The sequence below is a fragment of the Lagenorhynchus albirostris genome, chromosome 3 (assembly GCF_949774975.1).
Source record: "Lagenorhynchus albirostris chromosome 3, mLagAlb1.1, whole genome shotgun sequence".
Taxonomy (NCBI): domain Eukaryota; kingdom Metazoa; phylum Chordata; class Mammalia; order Artiodactyla; family Delphinidae; genus Lagenorhynchus; species Lagenorhynchus albirostris.
In genome coordinates, this window is record NC_083097.1 from 35319853 (window position 1) to 35336237 (window position 16385).

A 16385-nucleotide genomic window follows, 5' to 3' on the forward strand; every position below is an offset into this window, starting at 1 on the left:
AGGTGCCTTTGCCCAGAGAGGGGAAAACACAACTTTAAACCTCTGACAAAGTATATGCCTGCCTAGGACACCTTTACTGTGCTGTGCTTCTGAAACGCTGCCTGGTCTCAACAAGGAGATCCATGAATTTGCCACATCAACTGATCCCCAGGACTTAAAAGTCCCTACTGCCAGCCTCAGCTTAGTAAATGGGCACGGACTACACACCTCGGTGTCAAAACACTGGCTCTCTGCTGTAGCCAAAACCAAGCAAATGCATCTATCCAGGTGACAGGAAGGCAGGTGAGGAAGTTGAACGATCCTATGTTCATTAGTTCTTCCCCTCACTGAGCACTATTAAGCGGCTCAATACCATGAAAATGAGTTGAAATGCACTGACTTTGCCTCAAGTTTGAACATTCACGGTCCCAGGAGGGCACTTGTCATCTAATGATGTGCTTTAGAGCCTTCTTTTGTTCCAGTTGAGACTCCAGAGACCACAAAACGTCTGCTAAATTCAAAGTGATATAAGTAAAGTCATGGTGCCTCACAGCGTTTCTCGAAAGACTTCCCAGTGAGATGCTCAGTAATTTCACACATGTGTACTGGGCACTCACTATATTGAAGGAGCTGTGCTAATGATGTGGTTGGTCAGGAGGAAGAGACAGGGTCCTTGCCTTCAAACGTCCAGTTTATCATTCACTGGGCAGGTCAGATAACTGAGATGCCAGGCAGGGAATAAGAAATGCCGTGGTCCAGCTATTGTGTGAAAGCACAAAGGATGGAGAGATGGATCCCATCTGGGAGAAAATTTAAAAATGCATCATGGAGGAGAAGACACACTCATCTTGAAAGATGAATGGAATTTTCACAGACTTAGATGGCAGAAAGCCTTGATGTGGAGCGTTCACCAAATTTTATGATGTAAGTATTCCCACTATGGCTGATTTCAAGTTAATGACATGACGTCACTGAACACAGAGCTGGGAAGAGGTGTCAGCTCTGGCACATCATCTGTGAGTCACCATCTGAGCTTTGGGCTTTATTCAAACGTCTGAGTCTATTGCTTTAATGAGTGGATTCACAGGTATTAAAAACATCTAAGACAACATTATAGAGGAAGAGACACCTCTGCCCTTCTCCCTACACCTCAGCCTGACCTTTTAATACTCTGTCTGTCCTTCCGGTCCCAGTCCTATGCCTCTGCCTAGCCACCTAGGACTGATAACGGTCCAGTGCCAACCTGGATGCTGTTTGCTTCTCTTAGCGGGGCTGTGATTCCCCTGGGCTCCTGCTATCACATGGCACAGAGGGATGGCTTTCCGCCCGTTGCCTGGTGTTGACACCCTTGCTGTTCTCCATAATGAGAAGCAGCTTTAAGGGCTGCTAGCTGGGCAGGGTGTTTCACTGTTCTTGTAGCAGTTGGAAGGGAAAGCCAGAGGAATTGCTGGGAAGCTTTGCTGAAGGAAGATGCAAGCCAGCTGAGACCCAGCATGCATATTAACTGCTCCCTTTCATACCTTTTTTTTTTTTTAAAGCACCCCCCAATGTGTTCTCCTTAAGTCACTGCACCCCTAACTGGCCTTATCACTCAAAGAGCTACGTTTGAAAAGTCAGGCCCTAGTTTCTGTCTTTAATTGCAAGCAGATGTCCTCGGTATGTGCATAAACTTGTGTCAGGAGGATTTTTTTTTTTTTAACTCACCAAGGAGAGCACTGCCAGACAGAAAAGGAATATGTGAAGCTTCAAGTTGTTAGGAAACTTCCACATTTGTCCACTAAGCCAGAGGTAGACCTGCGGGAAAAGAAGGTCTTTATGATTTCTCATTGCACATTGATTCTTCTTACCTCGAGGCCCAGCTGCTCTCTAAGAGCATTTACAGCGAAATACGGCTGCTGCAGATGTAGTTCGGCATGTGCTTCATTTCATGACACCAGTTTCTCCTCCAACGTTGTTGTAGATTGTTTGTGAAGCAGCTTTTTTAGCATTAAAAGGTGTTTGAAACCACCAGCATCATTTCACAGCTCCGTTTTTTGTTTGTTTAAATTATCTTATGTAATGTGCTCTATGATTTACTATTCAAGTATAGAAGAAACACATTCCCTAGTGGAGATCTGGGGAGGTAATGCTGTCCGAAAGATTCAGAGATTTCCTGTTCAGATTACACAGGCTTCTTTAGAGCTGCCAAGAGCCATAATGTGTAGGAGATAATACATTTTATTTCAGGAGAAACTATGGATGGAAATTCAATTTAGCCAGTGAGCCGCAAAAGAAATGAAATTCCGGTTTAGAATTGTCACTGCACTCGGGCCCAGGACTTGGTGTGCCAAGGGGTAGCCATGACCAACATGACCTCTGCAGCCCCAGGACCTGCTGTGTAGATATCACTCGATGACAGAGCAAAAGGAAGAGGCCTGGCTGCCAGGGTGTTGCAAGTCCTACCTGGTTCCTCGTGAACTGACCCCTGAAGGGTATTTCCGCCCAGAGCCTCAACAACCTGGCCCCATCAGTATAACTTTCCAGAATGTTTGCAGCATTCAAATAAATCGGGCTGCGCAAGTCATAAACACCAGCTGTGGACACTTAGTGGGGGACCCCTAGAAGGGGAGCCCCACAGAGGACACAGTGACTGATCAGAGCAAGAAAGTAGTGGGCAGTGAACAGGTTTCCAAACGTGTCATATCATGAGGATCACCTGGCTGGGGGATGGAGCGTGCAGGGTAAGCTCAGGACCTTGCCAACATATGGATTGACCAGGGCCCTAGAGATTCAGATTCTGTAGAGCTGTCACAGGGCCTTGGAATCTGTATGTTTAACAAATGCCACAGTTAAATCAACTGTACTTCAGTAAATGAATGAATGAATGAATGCCCAGTAGATCTTTTTTTTTTTCTTTTTTTTTTTAAATATTCATTTATTTGGTTGCACTGGGTCTTAGTTGCGGCAGGTGGGCTCCTTAGTTGCGTCTCATGGGCTCCTTTGTTGTGGCATGCGAACTCTTAGTTGCAGCACGCATGTGGGATCTAGTTCCCTGGCCAGGGATTGAACCCAGGCCCTCTGCATTGGGGGCGTGGAGTCTTATCCACTGCGCCACCTGGGAAGTCCCGCCACAGTAGATCTTAATGGTCAGACAAGTTTGGGAAACTGTAGAGTGGGGTGGAGTCAGAATCTGACTCCAGTTCCACTTTGGCCTCTGCCATATAATTGCTGGGTGGCCTTAGGCAAGTTATTTCTTTGAGCCTCAGATCCCTCGTTCATACAATGTAACTAATAATATCCACTTCAGAGGGTTGTTGTGAGGATAAAATGGAAAAAATCATAAAATGTCCTGAAGTGTGTGCCTGGTACATTTTAAGGGCACAATAAATGTGAGATGTAAACACCTCACACACATTTTTTGACTTTGCCATCAGCCAGCCCCTTCAGAGGCAGCAGGACGGTCTGGGGCATGGCATCAATATGACCAGACAGTGAGCTTGAACTTCAGCCTTATTGCAAGGAGGCTGCGTATCTGGAGGAGATGTGGACTTTAAATTGAATACTCTTCCGTGATGGTGATCATAGTTTGATAGAGAAAAAAGGACAGAAAGAAAAAAGTGGGTCTGGAAAGAGCTTTGAGGTTGAAATCCGAGCTGGGAAAATTTTTGGAATATGCAAAAGGATAAATACACTTCAGAAAGGCAGGAAAAGTAGTCAAGCAAACTTGAGATTTACAAGGAAAGACAATTTGCTGAGAATAAACAATTTTTCTTTGATCCCCTTTTAGTTGGAAAGCCAAAGTTTAAAGCATTTGTAATTCATCTACCTCATTTCTTTAGCAAGCCTTATTTTTCTGCTAGGTGCCATGCCCTGTGCTCCTAACAGAGGTTACAAAGAGAAAAGGAATGCCCATCTCAAGAAACTTGCTGTGTGTCATAGGGCACAGGAGAATAAGCAGTTACAGCAAAGGGTGTAAGAATGGTTTCTAGGGCTGTTGGGTGGAGGACAGCTTACCTGCTTGAGGGAGAAAGCAAAACCTCTCAGTGGAAGTCTTTTTTTTCCAGCTTTATTGAGATAAAATTAACATAAAATACTGTGCAAGTTTGTGTACAACACAATGATTTGATACATGTATATACTGTAAAATGATTACGGCAATCAGAGGAAGTCTTGAAATAGAGATTTCATGATAGTTACATCATCATTATCATTAGAGTAACCATAAGCTAATAATGATAACAATAGCTGACATTAACCAATGCTTATTTTATGGCAGATGCCCTGTGAGGCCCTTTACGTTATCTCCTGTCATGTAAAATTGTTGCCATATGCAGTATCTTGGTTTACCTACTTGTGTTTGCACTGTCTATTCGTGGCTGGTTCTAATGCCATTGCTGCACAACTGGTAAGTTACAGTACTCACCAGAACATTGATTCTCCCATACTAGCTTTCTTACTGATATAATAGGGAATTCACCAATTTACAAGAACTGGAATTGATGGCATTTAGTCCCAGGCAGATTACCATCCCCGATGCCACTGACCCTACTTCCCCAAAGTCCCACTGCCTGCATCCAGCCTGTGCAGGAGGACCGGAGTAGATGCTGGGCTTAGGGCAGCATCCTGTCCTCATGTGCAAAGCCCTAAGCTCACAAAGTCTAGTGTAAAAACATTGTCAAATTCTTTGTTGGAAAAGATGGGCTCTTACTTTCAGGGTAGTGGTAGCAATAATAAGTGACAATAATAATAACAAGAAGAATATCTAACATTTACCAAGCACTTATTATATTGCATATTTAATATATTGCATGTATTAACTGACTTAAACCTCACATGTGTAGATACTGCAACTGTCCCCATTTTACAGACAGAAACTGAGGTCCAATTGTGTACCATAGTTGGGAAGCTGAGCACAAGGCTGGACATAAGTAGGAGAGGATAGATTGCAGTTCATTCTTAGGCAGGTCCGCCGTGAGAAGCTCCGCCTCAAGGCACTGCAACGTACTAGTTCTCCAGTGTTTGCAGGATCACAGTTCAGTTCTTTATTGCTTTATTTATTTATGTTTGGCTGCAGCATGCAAGATCTTAGTTCCAGAACCAGGGATCAAACCCGTGCCCCCTGCAGTGGAAGCGTGGATTCTTAACCTCTGGACCACCAGGGAAGTCCCACAATTAAGTTCTTTGGAAAGACCATTCCCAATGTGCCCTTGACCTCTCCACACATCCTAGGTCAGCTCTGCTCCGCCCGCTCCCTACAGATCATGGCTCTTCACATGCCTAGGTTGTGTCTTATCTCTGTCTTTATGCAGTGCTTGCCTTGGCTCCAACTGCCCTTTCCTTTCCTTTTCATTTCTTATTTATCCCAAATTCAGCGCCTGTCCAAGGGGTCACCTTCCCCAGGGAGCTTGTCCAGACTCGTTAAGGGCTACCACATTGCCCCTCCGATGCTGACCACTCCTTCATTTATAGATCCCTGCCCGGAAATAGTGGGCTCACCAAGGCCAGGGGCTGTAGCTAATTCATTGTATAATGCCCAGCATTTAAAAGCTCCTATAGGATATACTGGAGCCGTGATGCTCTGCTTATTATCACCCTTCATTTGTTTTCCTCCATCGCTCGGCACTTCTAGACAGTGAGGACAGCTGGGACACTAAAATTGACAACTGAGGGTGACGTCTCCATTTGCTAAGATGGCACAGTTTTCCTCATTGTGCTCGATTTGTAATCAGCACCCTCTGGGCACTGGCATAAACCTGTGGGTCTTCCCCAAGAATGCCGTTTGTTCCTTTCATGCCTCGATTCATCACATACTGTGGAGGGTGTTAGCTGAGTAAGACTTTCTGCTTCATGCAAGTGTTACCAAATACACCATAAGGAGGAAAGCACCAGACGTCTGTCTGCAAAGAAAGCAAAATCCTGGTTTGGGAAGAGTCAAGGGTGGCCAGTGCTCCCCAAGCATTTCTGGGCCTGAGGTTTGGCTCTGTGGGCTCCTTGGGGCCTCATAACTGATGCCCACATTCCATATCAGTCGTCATTCTGGAGAAATTCGTCAACTTTCCTGCTGATCTGAGCCTGGAAACTGGTGTCTGTTTACTCACTTTCAAGCTGAAAATTGAGACAAACTTGCTGGATAATTTTGACAAAAATAACACACATGATTGCGTGTCATCCCATGATTAACTTAATTTTCCTCTTTTTTTGAGCTATCAGGACTTTCTCAAGTCATATATAGTTTTCAGTGAAATAGGTCATTCACAGTTGGAAGTTATACAAACTTGCCAAACCTTGACCAAAAATAACATTCTGGTGCCCAATTTAGTGCAAGGGGTAATAAAGTGTTCTCTGATTTGTAGCAAGGAATTAAAGGCAGGGGTTGGGGTCTAGACAATGGTAATAATAAAGACTAAGGCTATCAAGACAGTGAGTAGACTTGAGGGGATTTTCATAAAATGCAGTTTTCCTTTCTGGTCATGTTAAAATCAATGTGTAGTACATTATCTCCTCTAGGGAAACGTGTATTCCATTTGCTTTCTGTCGTAATTCTTTATTGTATTTGGGAGTAAATGAGCTTCTACAGATGAAGTTAATATTAAAATTTAGAGAGAGACTGAAAAGAAACCCTTCCAGAGCTAATAGTCACACAGAATTTAAAATATTAATTCACCAAAGGCCCCCAAACCTAACTTCGCTTGGAAAAATGCTCTCACTGATATGCCCAGGCTGCAAAAACTTTCACGCGTTAGAATTCTGCAGTATTTAGTGAAAGGATCTTAACTTCCTCTGTTAGGTTCTATATTCCGAACTTCAGACCCGACAGCTGCTTCCTAGTGGTTAGCCAGGTGGGAGGAGTTAGTAAAAAAGCACATTGAGAAGTGGATCAGGACAGATGGACAGGATTCACCCTCCCTGAAATTCAGGGAGATGGGTGTGGGCCAGCTCCACTGCCCATGCATCTTCATTTTCTTCCTCTTCCTTTTTTCATATCAAAGAAAGATTTCTTAGCGCTGTTACTGTGGGTTTCTATTGAGGACCAAAAGCATCAGCAGCTTCGCTGCTTTGAGGTAATGCTCTCTGTTTGTCGTGGGCCTGGACCAAACTGCCTCTCTAATAACCCACGGATAGCCTGATGGGATGGGAGGAATCTTGGAGACACCCCCTTCTCCACCAAGCCCAGATAACAGTTACAATACTTTTGTAGCTGAGGTGTTTGCAGTTCAACGCATTTCAACAGTTCAATGATAACTACATTGATCATTTTCCATTTTTCCTGTTTTTGTTCTTGTTTATTTTTTTGCGGTACGTGGGCCTCTCACCGTTGCGGCCTCTCCCGTTGCGGAGCACAGGCTCCAGACGCGCAGGCTCAGCAGCCGTGGCTCACGGGCCCAGCCGCTCCGCGGCATGTGGGATCCTCCCAGACCGGGGCACGAAGCCGTGTCCCCTGCATCGGCAGGCGGACTCTCAACCACTGCGCCACCAGGGAAGCCCATTTTTCCTGTTTTTAATGCAACCTAATACTAGTATCAATAAAATTAAAAGTGCTTTTATAATAGATGACTCATTGCCATCTCGCATCCTAAATTTCTGTCCCCCTCTTGTCCAACTTCTCACTTCCCCTCATTCCTTCCCTATTCCCAGGGTTGCTCACATGTTTATTTCTAAGAATAAACGCTTTTGACTGAACTGTTTTTAATACTTTTTTTAAAAAAGAATTTATGTTCCTCCTTGTTTCCACAAGCAAGACTTAAGTTTGGACTCAAATGTTGTAGGAAGGCAATTTTTCATCCTCCTGACTGTGTCCAGGCATGAGACCAGAGGCAGCTAAGCCCAGAAGGTTTCCATTTGCTCTGAATATTTAGGAGTTCTTTTTAGAGGGTAGGTGCAATTTTAGTTTGAAAAAGAAAGAAAGAAAAAGGAGAGAATTGTTGTGAGGTTGGGCCTGGTCACATTTTGACATTTGAAAATGAGATTGTAAGAAAGTCACATCAGACCACTTTTTATAGGGGTAATGGTTTTCGTCTCTTTCTGTTCCAGCCACACCAGCTATCCTTGTCAGAGCGTCTCAGAGTCTGCAGAGAGTTCATCCAGGCCTAGAGACAAGTAAGAATTTCACTCCCTTTTCTGCCTTCAACGATAGTGTCCAGGTTTTACTGTAATTCAAGCTACTGTCCTTTCCCTATTTTATTTGGGATATGGTAACTGGATGAATGACTGACTGAAATTACACAGGCAAACTAACAAATTTTTTTTTCAGAATTTCTTTTTCAACTTTTCTGCAAGGCTGCTTCTTTTTTTTCCCTTTTTTTTTAATTGAACGAAAGATCCTTTAAATTCCAAAGTTCTTTACAATTTTCAAAAGTTTCATGCAAATGATTTCATATAATCCCATAATAACCCTTTCTTTCCTCTACCCCTGTCTTGCCCCTCCCGCCTTCCCTCTCCCCACTGGTAACCACTAGTTTATTCTCTATTATCTGTGAGTCTGCTTCTTTTCTGTTTTATTCATTAGTTTGTTGATTGTTTTAGATTCCACATGTAAGTGATATCATACAGTATTTGTCTTTCTCTGTCTGACTTATTTCACTTAGCATAATATCCTCCAAGTCCATCCATGTTGCTGCAAATGGCAAAATTTCATTCTTTTTATGGCTGAGTAGTATCCCATTGCACATATAACACATCTTCTCTATCCATTCATCTGTTGATGGACACGTAGGTCGCTTCCATACCTTGGCCATTGTAAATAATGCTGCTGTGAACATTGGGGTGAGTATATAGTTTCAAATTAGTGTTTTTGTTTGTACCCAGGAGTGGAATTGCTGGGTCATATGGTAGTCCTATTTCTAGTTTTTTGAGAAATCTCCATACTGTTTTCCACAGTGGTTGCACCAATTTACCTTCTCACCCAAAGTGTATGAGGATCCCCTTTGATCAACATCCTCGCCAACATTTGTTATTTGTGTTCTTTTTGATGTTAGCTATTCTGCCAGGTGTGAGGTGAGATCTCATTGTGGTTTTGATTTGTATTTGCCTGATGATTTTCAGTGTTGAGCAATGTTTCATGGGCCTGTTAGCCACCTGCATTTCCTCTTTGGAAAAAAAGAATGCTTCTTTATTTTTCTAATAAGCTTATCCTTAGAGGTTAAGTAAGCCCAAATTAATGCAAAGAAAAAAAGACATAAAATAACTTATTGTGGGCCAACAGTTAGTTTACTGAGTTTAGGAATCTGCATTTTTGTCTTATAAGTCCTGTATTGTATTGTCATTATTATTTTGAGATATTTCTTTACCTAGTGATCACATTACCAGACAGTCAAATTTGTCCCTTCAACCAAATCGCCTTGGGCTCTGAAATTCTGTCCACTGCTCCGTGATAGCATTACCTCACAACATCTTCATACATGTGTTCATACCATGTGCAGGACTCAATGAGTTGTGTGCGCTGCACAAATTAATTATGTCACAATTAATTAAGGCAAAGCCTATGTTTTCTGCTTCTTCTAAATCCCTCGTGTGACCTAAAAAAAAAAACGTGATCACATAGTAGGCACCTTCAATTAAATTCTAAGGATGGATTTTCTTTTCCTCAGTTGAAGTATGTGCTCGAGTCCACATTACAAAATAAAGGAAGGGAGGTTAGTGTACCTGACTGTGTTTAAGCCATTGCTGTTTCAGGGATCATAACGGCATCATGAAACTATAATTGGGGTTTTGTGACTAAATTGCAGGGTCCTTTTCTAATAGGCGATGTAAATATCATTTTTCTTGGAGGTGACTGAAAAGGAGGGTTGGTGCTGTTTTTAACAAACGTCATCAATTCATCAGTTGTGGCAGACCGCAGACTCTACGACCCTCCTGTTTTAGAATCATCTGACCTGTTAATCTGCTCCCTAATTAATGTGAGGGGTTGTAGAAAGACTAGCTGTTGCTTATGTTTGGGTTATCCCAGCCAGTATATTCCAAAGCCTTCACTCAGCAGATGATGTGACTTATTGCTGCTTTCTGTAAGGAAATAAGAAGGAATCAGTTAAGAATGGTTTACTAATGGTGCGTGCTCCATCCCACACTGGAACCCTCCCCAACACACAACCACAATACACTGCCCTTCTCTTGCCCCCAAAGTGGTGGTAAGATTTCCCCAAGCCATTGTCTTTGTCAAGTCATGGGGTCTGAGGACCGTAAGCTGTGGGCCTTGTTGGAATACAACCTCTGAGTATGGCAGATGTGTTGAAATTGCTGCCAGTCACTTGGCATATGTTGATCTTCTGTCCTTGTGATAAACAAGAATAATAGCTATTACCCTTCATCTGTGGCACGTCACACAGACACTGAGCTCCCCACGCAAGGAAGAATCCTATCCTTCCAGCTTCTCCTTATCTGAAGTTACATGCCCTCTGTCTCAGGACTGATTGGATAAAGTACCCCACGTCAACGGATATGTCTGTATCACTAGGCACCTTCCACAGTGCACTCACTAGGACACATGGCCACCTTTATCATCCAAGCATCTCACTGAGATGCAACAGACCCTAGGGCTCCCGTATCCTCACTGTGTCACTGTGGACACAGTCACTGTATCACAAATGTTTAACTCCCTGCCATGCACCCAGCACTAGCTAGCTCTACACCTTGAGGAAGAAAGAAATGTGTAAGATATTGTCCTGACCTCAGGGAGGTCATATTCCCCCTAAGGGGATAGTTTTACACAAAAAGCTAGTGTTCAAGAACTGTCAGTTCACAATTGTAATGTATACATTTCCTATGTGCACTTTTCTGAATTCTCAGATTCAAAGCAAAACCTTGTGGAAGAAAAATAAATAAACCCTCCCAGAGTGAATCCTAGACAGAACTGTCCAAACGTAAATAAAGGCCACCACCCTTCTGCAGGCCACCTTTACTCTACGCTTGGGCTATCACAATAACCCTTCAGTAGCTGTCTCGCTCCTCTCTCCTTCCACACGCTACCCCGTCTCTCCTTCCTTGTATCCATCTTCCTCTGCCAATAACGATTTTCAGAATCCAACATATCCCTCTGTTCTAAATAACCCTAACTATCTTTAGTACCTTCCCCACTGCCTAAATTTTAAACTGCAATCCTATCCCAAGACACTCAAATCCACCATCTGTCACCTGACCCCAGCTTGTAAGTCTAGACTACCCACTACTCCCCAGGACCACTATGTTTTCCCTCCTCTGGGACTCTGCTCGTGCCGACCCATCTTCCAGAACTATCATCCTTCCGCCTCACCCAGCATTCTGGAAATATAAATCCTGCCCATACTTGAAGGTTCAGCCAGAACACGTTGACCCTTGGCCTGAAGCAGTTCCTCCCTCCTCTGTGTGTGTCTTTGAGAGGTCACACGGTTTCGTATCACTCTGAGGGGATATATTACACGCTGCTTTGGAGTGTAGTTATTTGCGTATTTCTCTTATCTCCCCATCTGGATTATGAACAGCTGTGTCTTATTCAGAGTTGTATAACTCACAGTACCTCAAATGGTACCTTGAACATTGTAAGTAATAAATGATATTGCAAATAAATTAACTAAATGGAAGTATCCTTAATAGCTCCCTGGCTACCCACCCTTCAGCACTCTTGACAATTCCCACCAGCCCCCCTTGTTATCGTGGAGCCTCTTGGATCTCAGGGGCGGGGGGTGGAGGGGGGGGCATTCATGGAGGAAGAGATCTCGCCACCTGTGTTAATTGCCCATTAATCACCTTCAGTGTTGCTAAAAGGACTCACAGGAATCAAATGGTTTATACTCAGAGGATAGCTTCCTTACAGGCAAAGGATACACTAGGGCAACAGCAGATGAGGGGAGTGCACTGACCGGGGTCTGGAGGCCCCTTCGTCCTCTCACTGCACAGTCACACCAGACACCCTGTGTCTCCAGGTCTGGAACCACTACCTGTGTGCCTGCCAAGCACCTTGGTACCAGGAAGCCCAAAGTCTGCTCGTGATGGAGTTTCCTAGAGTGAGCTCATCATGTAGGCGCACCCTAGCTATGTGGACAGCCTTACCATCAGCCCCCAGTTCCACTGAATTTAGGTGCAAATCATAAATTTAATTATATTGCTAAGCAGCATTGACAAGCTGACATATTCTGCCCTGAAACAACTCAGGGACCCATGACTACAGCACATCACTTATCTTTAGCTAACACAGTCTATACATAGCATTGCCAAGCATCAGTAACTCTGGAAAAAAAGCACGCGGTCAAACCGGACCAGCTAAGATTAACCCATGCCATGCGCCACTTAAAGAATTGCCCATTGCGTTCATCTCTTCCTTCTCTTGCTCACCAAAAAGTATCTGTCTCAGCTTCTAAGCCCTCAAGGCTTTGCTTTCTGCGTGGACCTAATCCATGTGAATAGGTGTTTGTGTGGTAATGGGCACATACTAACATACCTTCTGCAGAGTACAGGCTTGAGAAATATTTTCTGGAAACAAAGAGCTATTTTTAAAAGTCCCATGAGGACTTTTTAGCCCATGCACGTGGGTAGCAGCATACTTCACCTATGCAGAGGCATAAATGTGAGCAAAAACCCACATAGAGGATGAGAAGGATATTGACGGAGTTTACGGTTTTAAAGTGGTAGGCATCTTTGTATACTTTAAAGAAGTCACGGTGCAAACTGCCTACAAAGAAAGCTGCTTTTAGTTGTGGGAGAGAGTGATGAGGATGGTTAGAATCTTCTAGAGAAAAGCAAAACGTTGTTAGTGCTCCTGAAGAAGGCAGACTCCCGAGTTAGGCTGCTGTGGTCCCATGTGCTTTGTGTTTTTCCAGTAATTTCATTTCTCTCTCACAGTTGGTTTTTGGCAGAGGATTTGATGATCGTATGGGCCAAATACTTAAGACTTATTAAACACACAGAGAAATTATTAAAAGATTGCACATCGTTCTGAGGGGGATTTTTCCTGTCTTTATTAAAGCCACACCTTTTCACTGAATTTGTCACGTATTACTATGAAAGTGTCAATTGTGTGATCAGTGGCATTTCCACCTCAAAATAAAATGAATATCCAACTGGAGAAAACTACTGAAGTTTCATTGACTGGCATCTGGAGCATAAATTTGTCCAAGATTTTATGAAAACAGGCGTCCTGAACATAAACATCCATGACTGAGGTCAGAATGCAGTTTTGAAAGAATCCCAAAAGATTATCATATTAGATGGGCACAGAAATGGATTGCTTCAATTTTTATAAGTTCAACAACTTCCTTTACAATGGTGAGTTACTTTTCAATAAAGACACTTATAGGAGACAAAAATTTAATACAGTAACTGTCATTTTGCTTGTTGGGGTCCTTACTGTACATTCTTAGCTGGACTCCTGTCCTAGCCTCCTAATTTTTCTTTCCTACCTCCTATTTTTTCCCTGTCCCCAGCCATCCTACCCTCTGCTTCCACATTCATTCTTGTCTACCTTTGATCCAGTGATTCTTCTGCCCCATCGTCTTCAGTAGCGCCCCACTGTTTCCTAAATTATGAATAAACTCATCTCTCTGGCATTTAAGAAGGCCCACAACATAGCCTCATCTCGCTTATGAACTATGTACACCCATGTTTGTGTCCCCTGAATTCTTGCTTCATCATAGCCATTCATAATGACCCCTTTGTCAGAAATTCCCTCTTCTTACCTCCCAGGTGGGAACAGTCCTTCAAGGATTTTGTCTTTAAGGCATACTTCAAATATCGCCTTATCCACAAAGGTTTTCCCAGTTCCCCCAAGAGAATGCACACTTCCATCTTAGAATCTCTGAAACCCTTTCTTTCTCCCTCTCTAGGAGAGGTAGTATATAGCACAGTACTTGAAGAACTCAGCCTCTGCAGCAAGACAGCTTTGGTTCAAGTCCCAGTTCTATTACTTACTTCCTGCCTGATCTTACCTAAGTTTCATGACCTCTCTGTACCTAGTTCTGTTTTGTTTTGTTTTACTTCTAAAATAAAGATGCTAATAGTACCTACCTCATAAAATTGTGGTGAGAATTACAAGTGTTGATACATTTAAAGTAGTTAGGATAGTACCTGGTCCCATGGTGTTTATTGTATTCTCTTGGGGCTCTTATTTATATTCCAACAAGAATTAGAATTGAACTGTATGAAATTTCCCATATTCAGCTCTATTTTGGACCATCATATCATTATGTCATTTGTTTCAACCTAATGGAGACTCATGTGCTTTCTATTCCCTCTAATAGACTGTACTATTCCTAAGGGTAAGGGCTACGTCTTTTACATCCTTGTATCTTACAGTACCTGGTAAGGGCCTGGCAAATGCCGAGTGTTTAACAAACAGTCAGTGGATTTTGCATGCACACGAAAAAAATTCAAAAAATAGAAGCCAAGTTTTCCCCCCGGTATCTTAAGTATTCTTTGGCTACCATAGAGTACCCTTACGTCCTCCGGCAATCATTTATGAAAGGAGAGAAATTAAAATATGCAGGAGGAGACATTTCTCTCGTCCATTACTAATAGACTTACAGTCTTCCCCAAAAGCCTTCCACAGAACCTTAGCTTCAGGTCATGGGACCAGTGTCATGGTCTAGTCTTGGGGTGTGTCCCAGGATGTTTCTGTGTCATCGCTGTGCTATCCTGTGGGCACTTCAGCTACCGAGGGAATAGCAGCCCCTCTCCTGCCTGTGACCCATCCCTGCCCCTGTAAGAGCCGAATGACCCTCTCAGCTTTAATCATTCTTTTTCATCAGATAGTTTCAACCTTAAGGGCTTATTAACTGACAATACAGCTGCAATAAGCACAAGCTGACAGTACACTTAAAAGAAACACAACATAAGGGAAGTGTGTCCGTGCAGGAACTGTATCTCAGAGAGAATGTGCAGCCTTTCTTGGTTACAAAGAACTTGAGCTTTGGACACGCATTAGAGAGCAGCATTGGACTCTGACATCGAAGCTGACATTGAATTCTTTACAGTCTGCTGTTTATAAACAACTCAGCAAATGATTCAGTAAGTAAACACAGATTATTATGATCCCTTTTAAGGAAACGGTGTTTATGTTGGCTCCCTCTTGCACCCAAACTAGTGGTAGCCCATCCTGACTCACAGACAGCACTGATATCCTGATAATGCCAAGCATCCTGCAAAGGCTCTTTATCCCCCTTCCTTGCTTCTCTGAGGTTGGAGGGAGGCCGGTAGACTTATGCACTTTATAGAAGAAGAAACGGAGGTAGAGACAAAACAGCTTTCCCAAGTCTCTTTGACAGACCAACAAGAGAGTAGAGAAGGTACCGTCCATGCGATGCTTTGTATCTGCTCCTAGACGAGCAAAATAAAGCGTAGATAATGCATGTTATTGAGAATTCAAATAACAGTGTTCAGTTATCTCAAAATAGGGACTTGACAGTGACTTTTTCCAGGCTGAAATACTCAGATAATGCCTGCTATTAGTTTCCCAGTGGTAGTGCTTCATTATACACTCCCTGCTTTCACATATAATTGTTGGGAGGTAAGGATTCTTTGTAAGATAAATATTAGGTCTTGACTTTTTTATCCTCCTCAACTGCCAGCAATTTGCTGAGCCATAATCAGTGGTGAGTAGATATTTCCCACTGAGTTTACGAGAGACCTGTTCTCTGTGCATGCGCTCAGACCAGCGTTAGTGAACGTCTAGAGGAGGAGTGAAACCACAGCTCCAGGTCAGCCTCCTCAAGCCCCTGCAGGTCCTTTCTGATTGTCAACATATATCAAGGTTGTCTGTTTATTCTGGAACCCAAACAGTAGGAAAAGAGTTAGAAATCTGTGGGCATATGCCTCGGAAAGCCTCGACTGTAGAAGTCACATTTTTTTTTTGAAGTCTGAGGATGATTAAGCATCTCTCTAAAATTCCAGTGGGCCTGTGTGTACTCTACATACCCATTCCTAGTATGGTTTCTCTTCCAAAGCATAACACACATTTTTCAGGGGTGAAATCCAAGACAAACATTCTTTCACCCTAGGTGACCCCAGTGGGTAGTGAACTCTTTTTAGTGACTGGAAAGTTAAAGCATCCCAAAGTTGACTGTGACCTTTGAGTTCCAGACTGCAGCCCTGACGACTTGCTTAGTTCTACAGCTTCCAAACCAACTCTGTAATCACTGCTCTCAAGAGACCTCTGGCTTCTGTGCACAGAAGCCTCTCTAGGGAGAGACAGAGGCTGGGCTCTGTCATTCCAGAAAGGCCTAGGCTCTGTCATTCCAGAAAGGCCTTTGTTCATACCAGCTCCAACGTGTGATGCACAATTTTTCAGATAATGGGCACTTTTGCACTAAGGAAAAAACCTTGAATTCATCATACAGGTGGGCCCTGATTTTAATACAGATTAATCTATGCACTGAGAAAGCAGACTACACACTATATTTATAAAAAGATTTATGGAATTCAAACATAGGTACCATTGAGTAGAAGTTCAAATAATAGAGTACCTT

The 16385-nt window shown here is 43.1% G+C and overlaps 1 protein-coding gene across 4 annotated transcripts in view; it reads left to right on the plus strand.

Moving 5' to 3' along the window:
* GHR (growth hormone receptor) overlaps window positions 1-16385 on the plus strand; it is a 274648-nt gene that overhangs the window by 188051 nt on the left and 70212 nt on the right. For all 4 annotated transcript variants that reach the window (XM_060142904.1, XM_060142906.1, XM_060142905.1 and 1 more), the window contains one exon: window positions 7990-8055. In XM_060142904.1, coding sequence (XP_059998887.1) covers window positions 7990-8055 — 66 coding nt within the window. The remainder of the gene's footprint in view (window positions 1-7989; window positions 8056-16385) is intronic.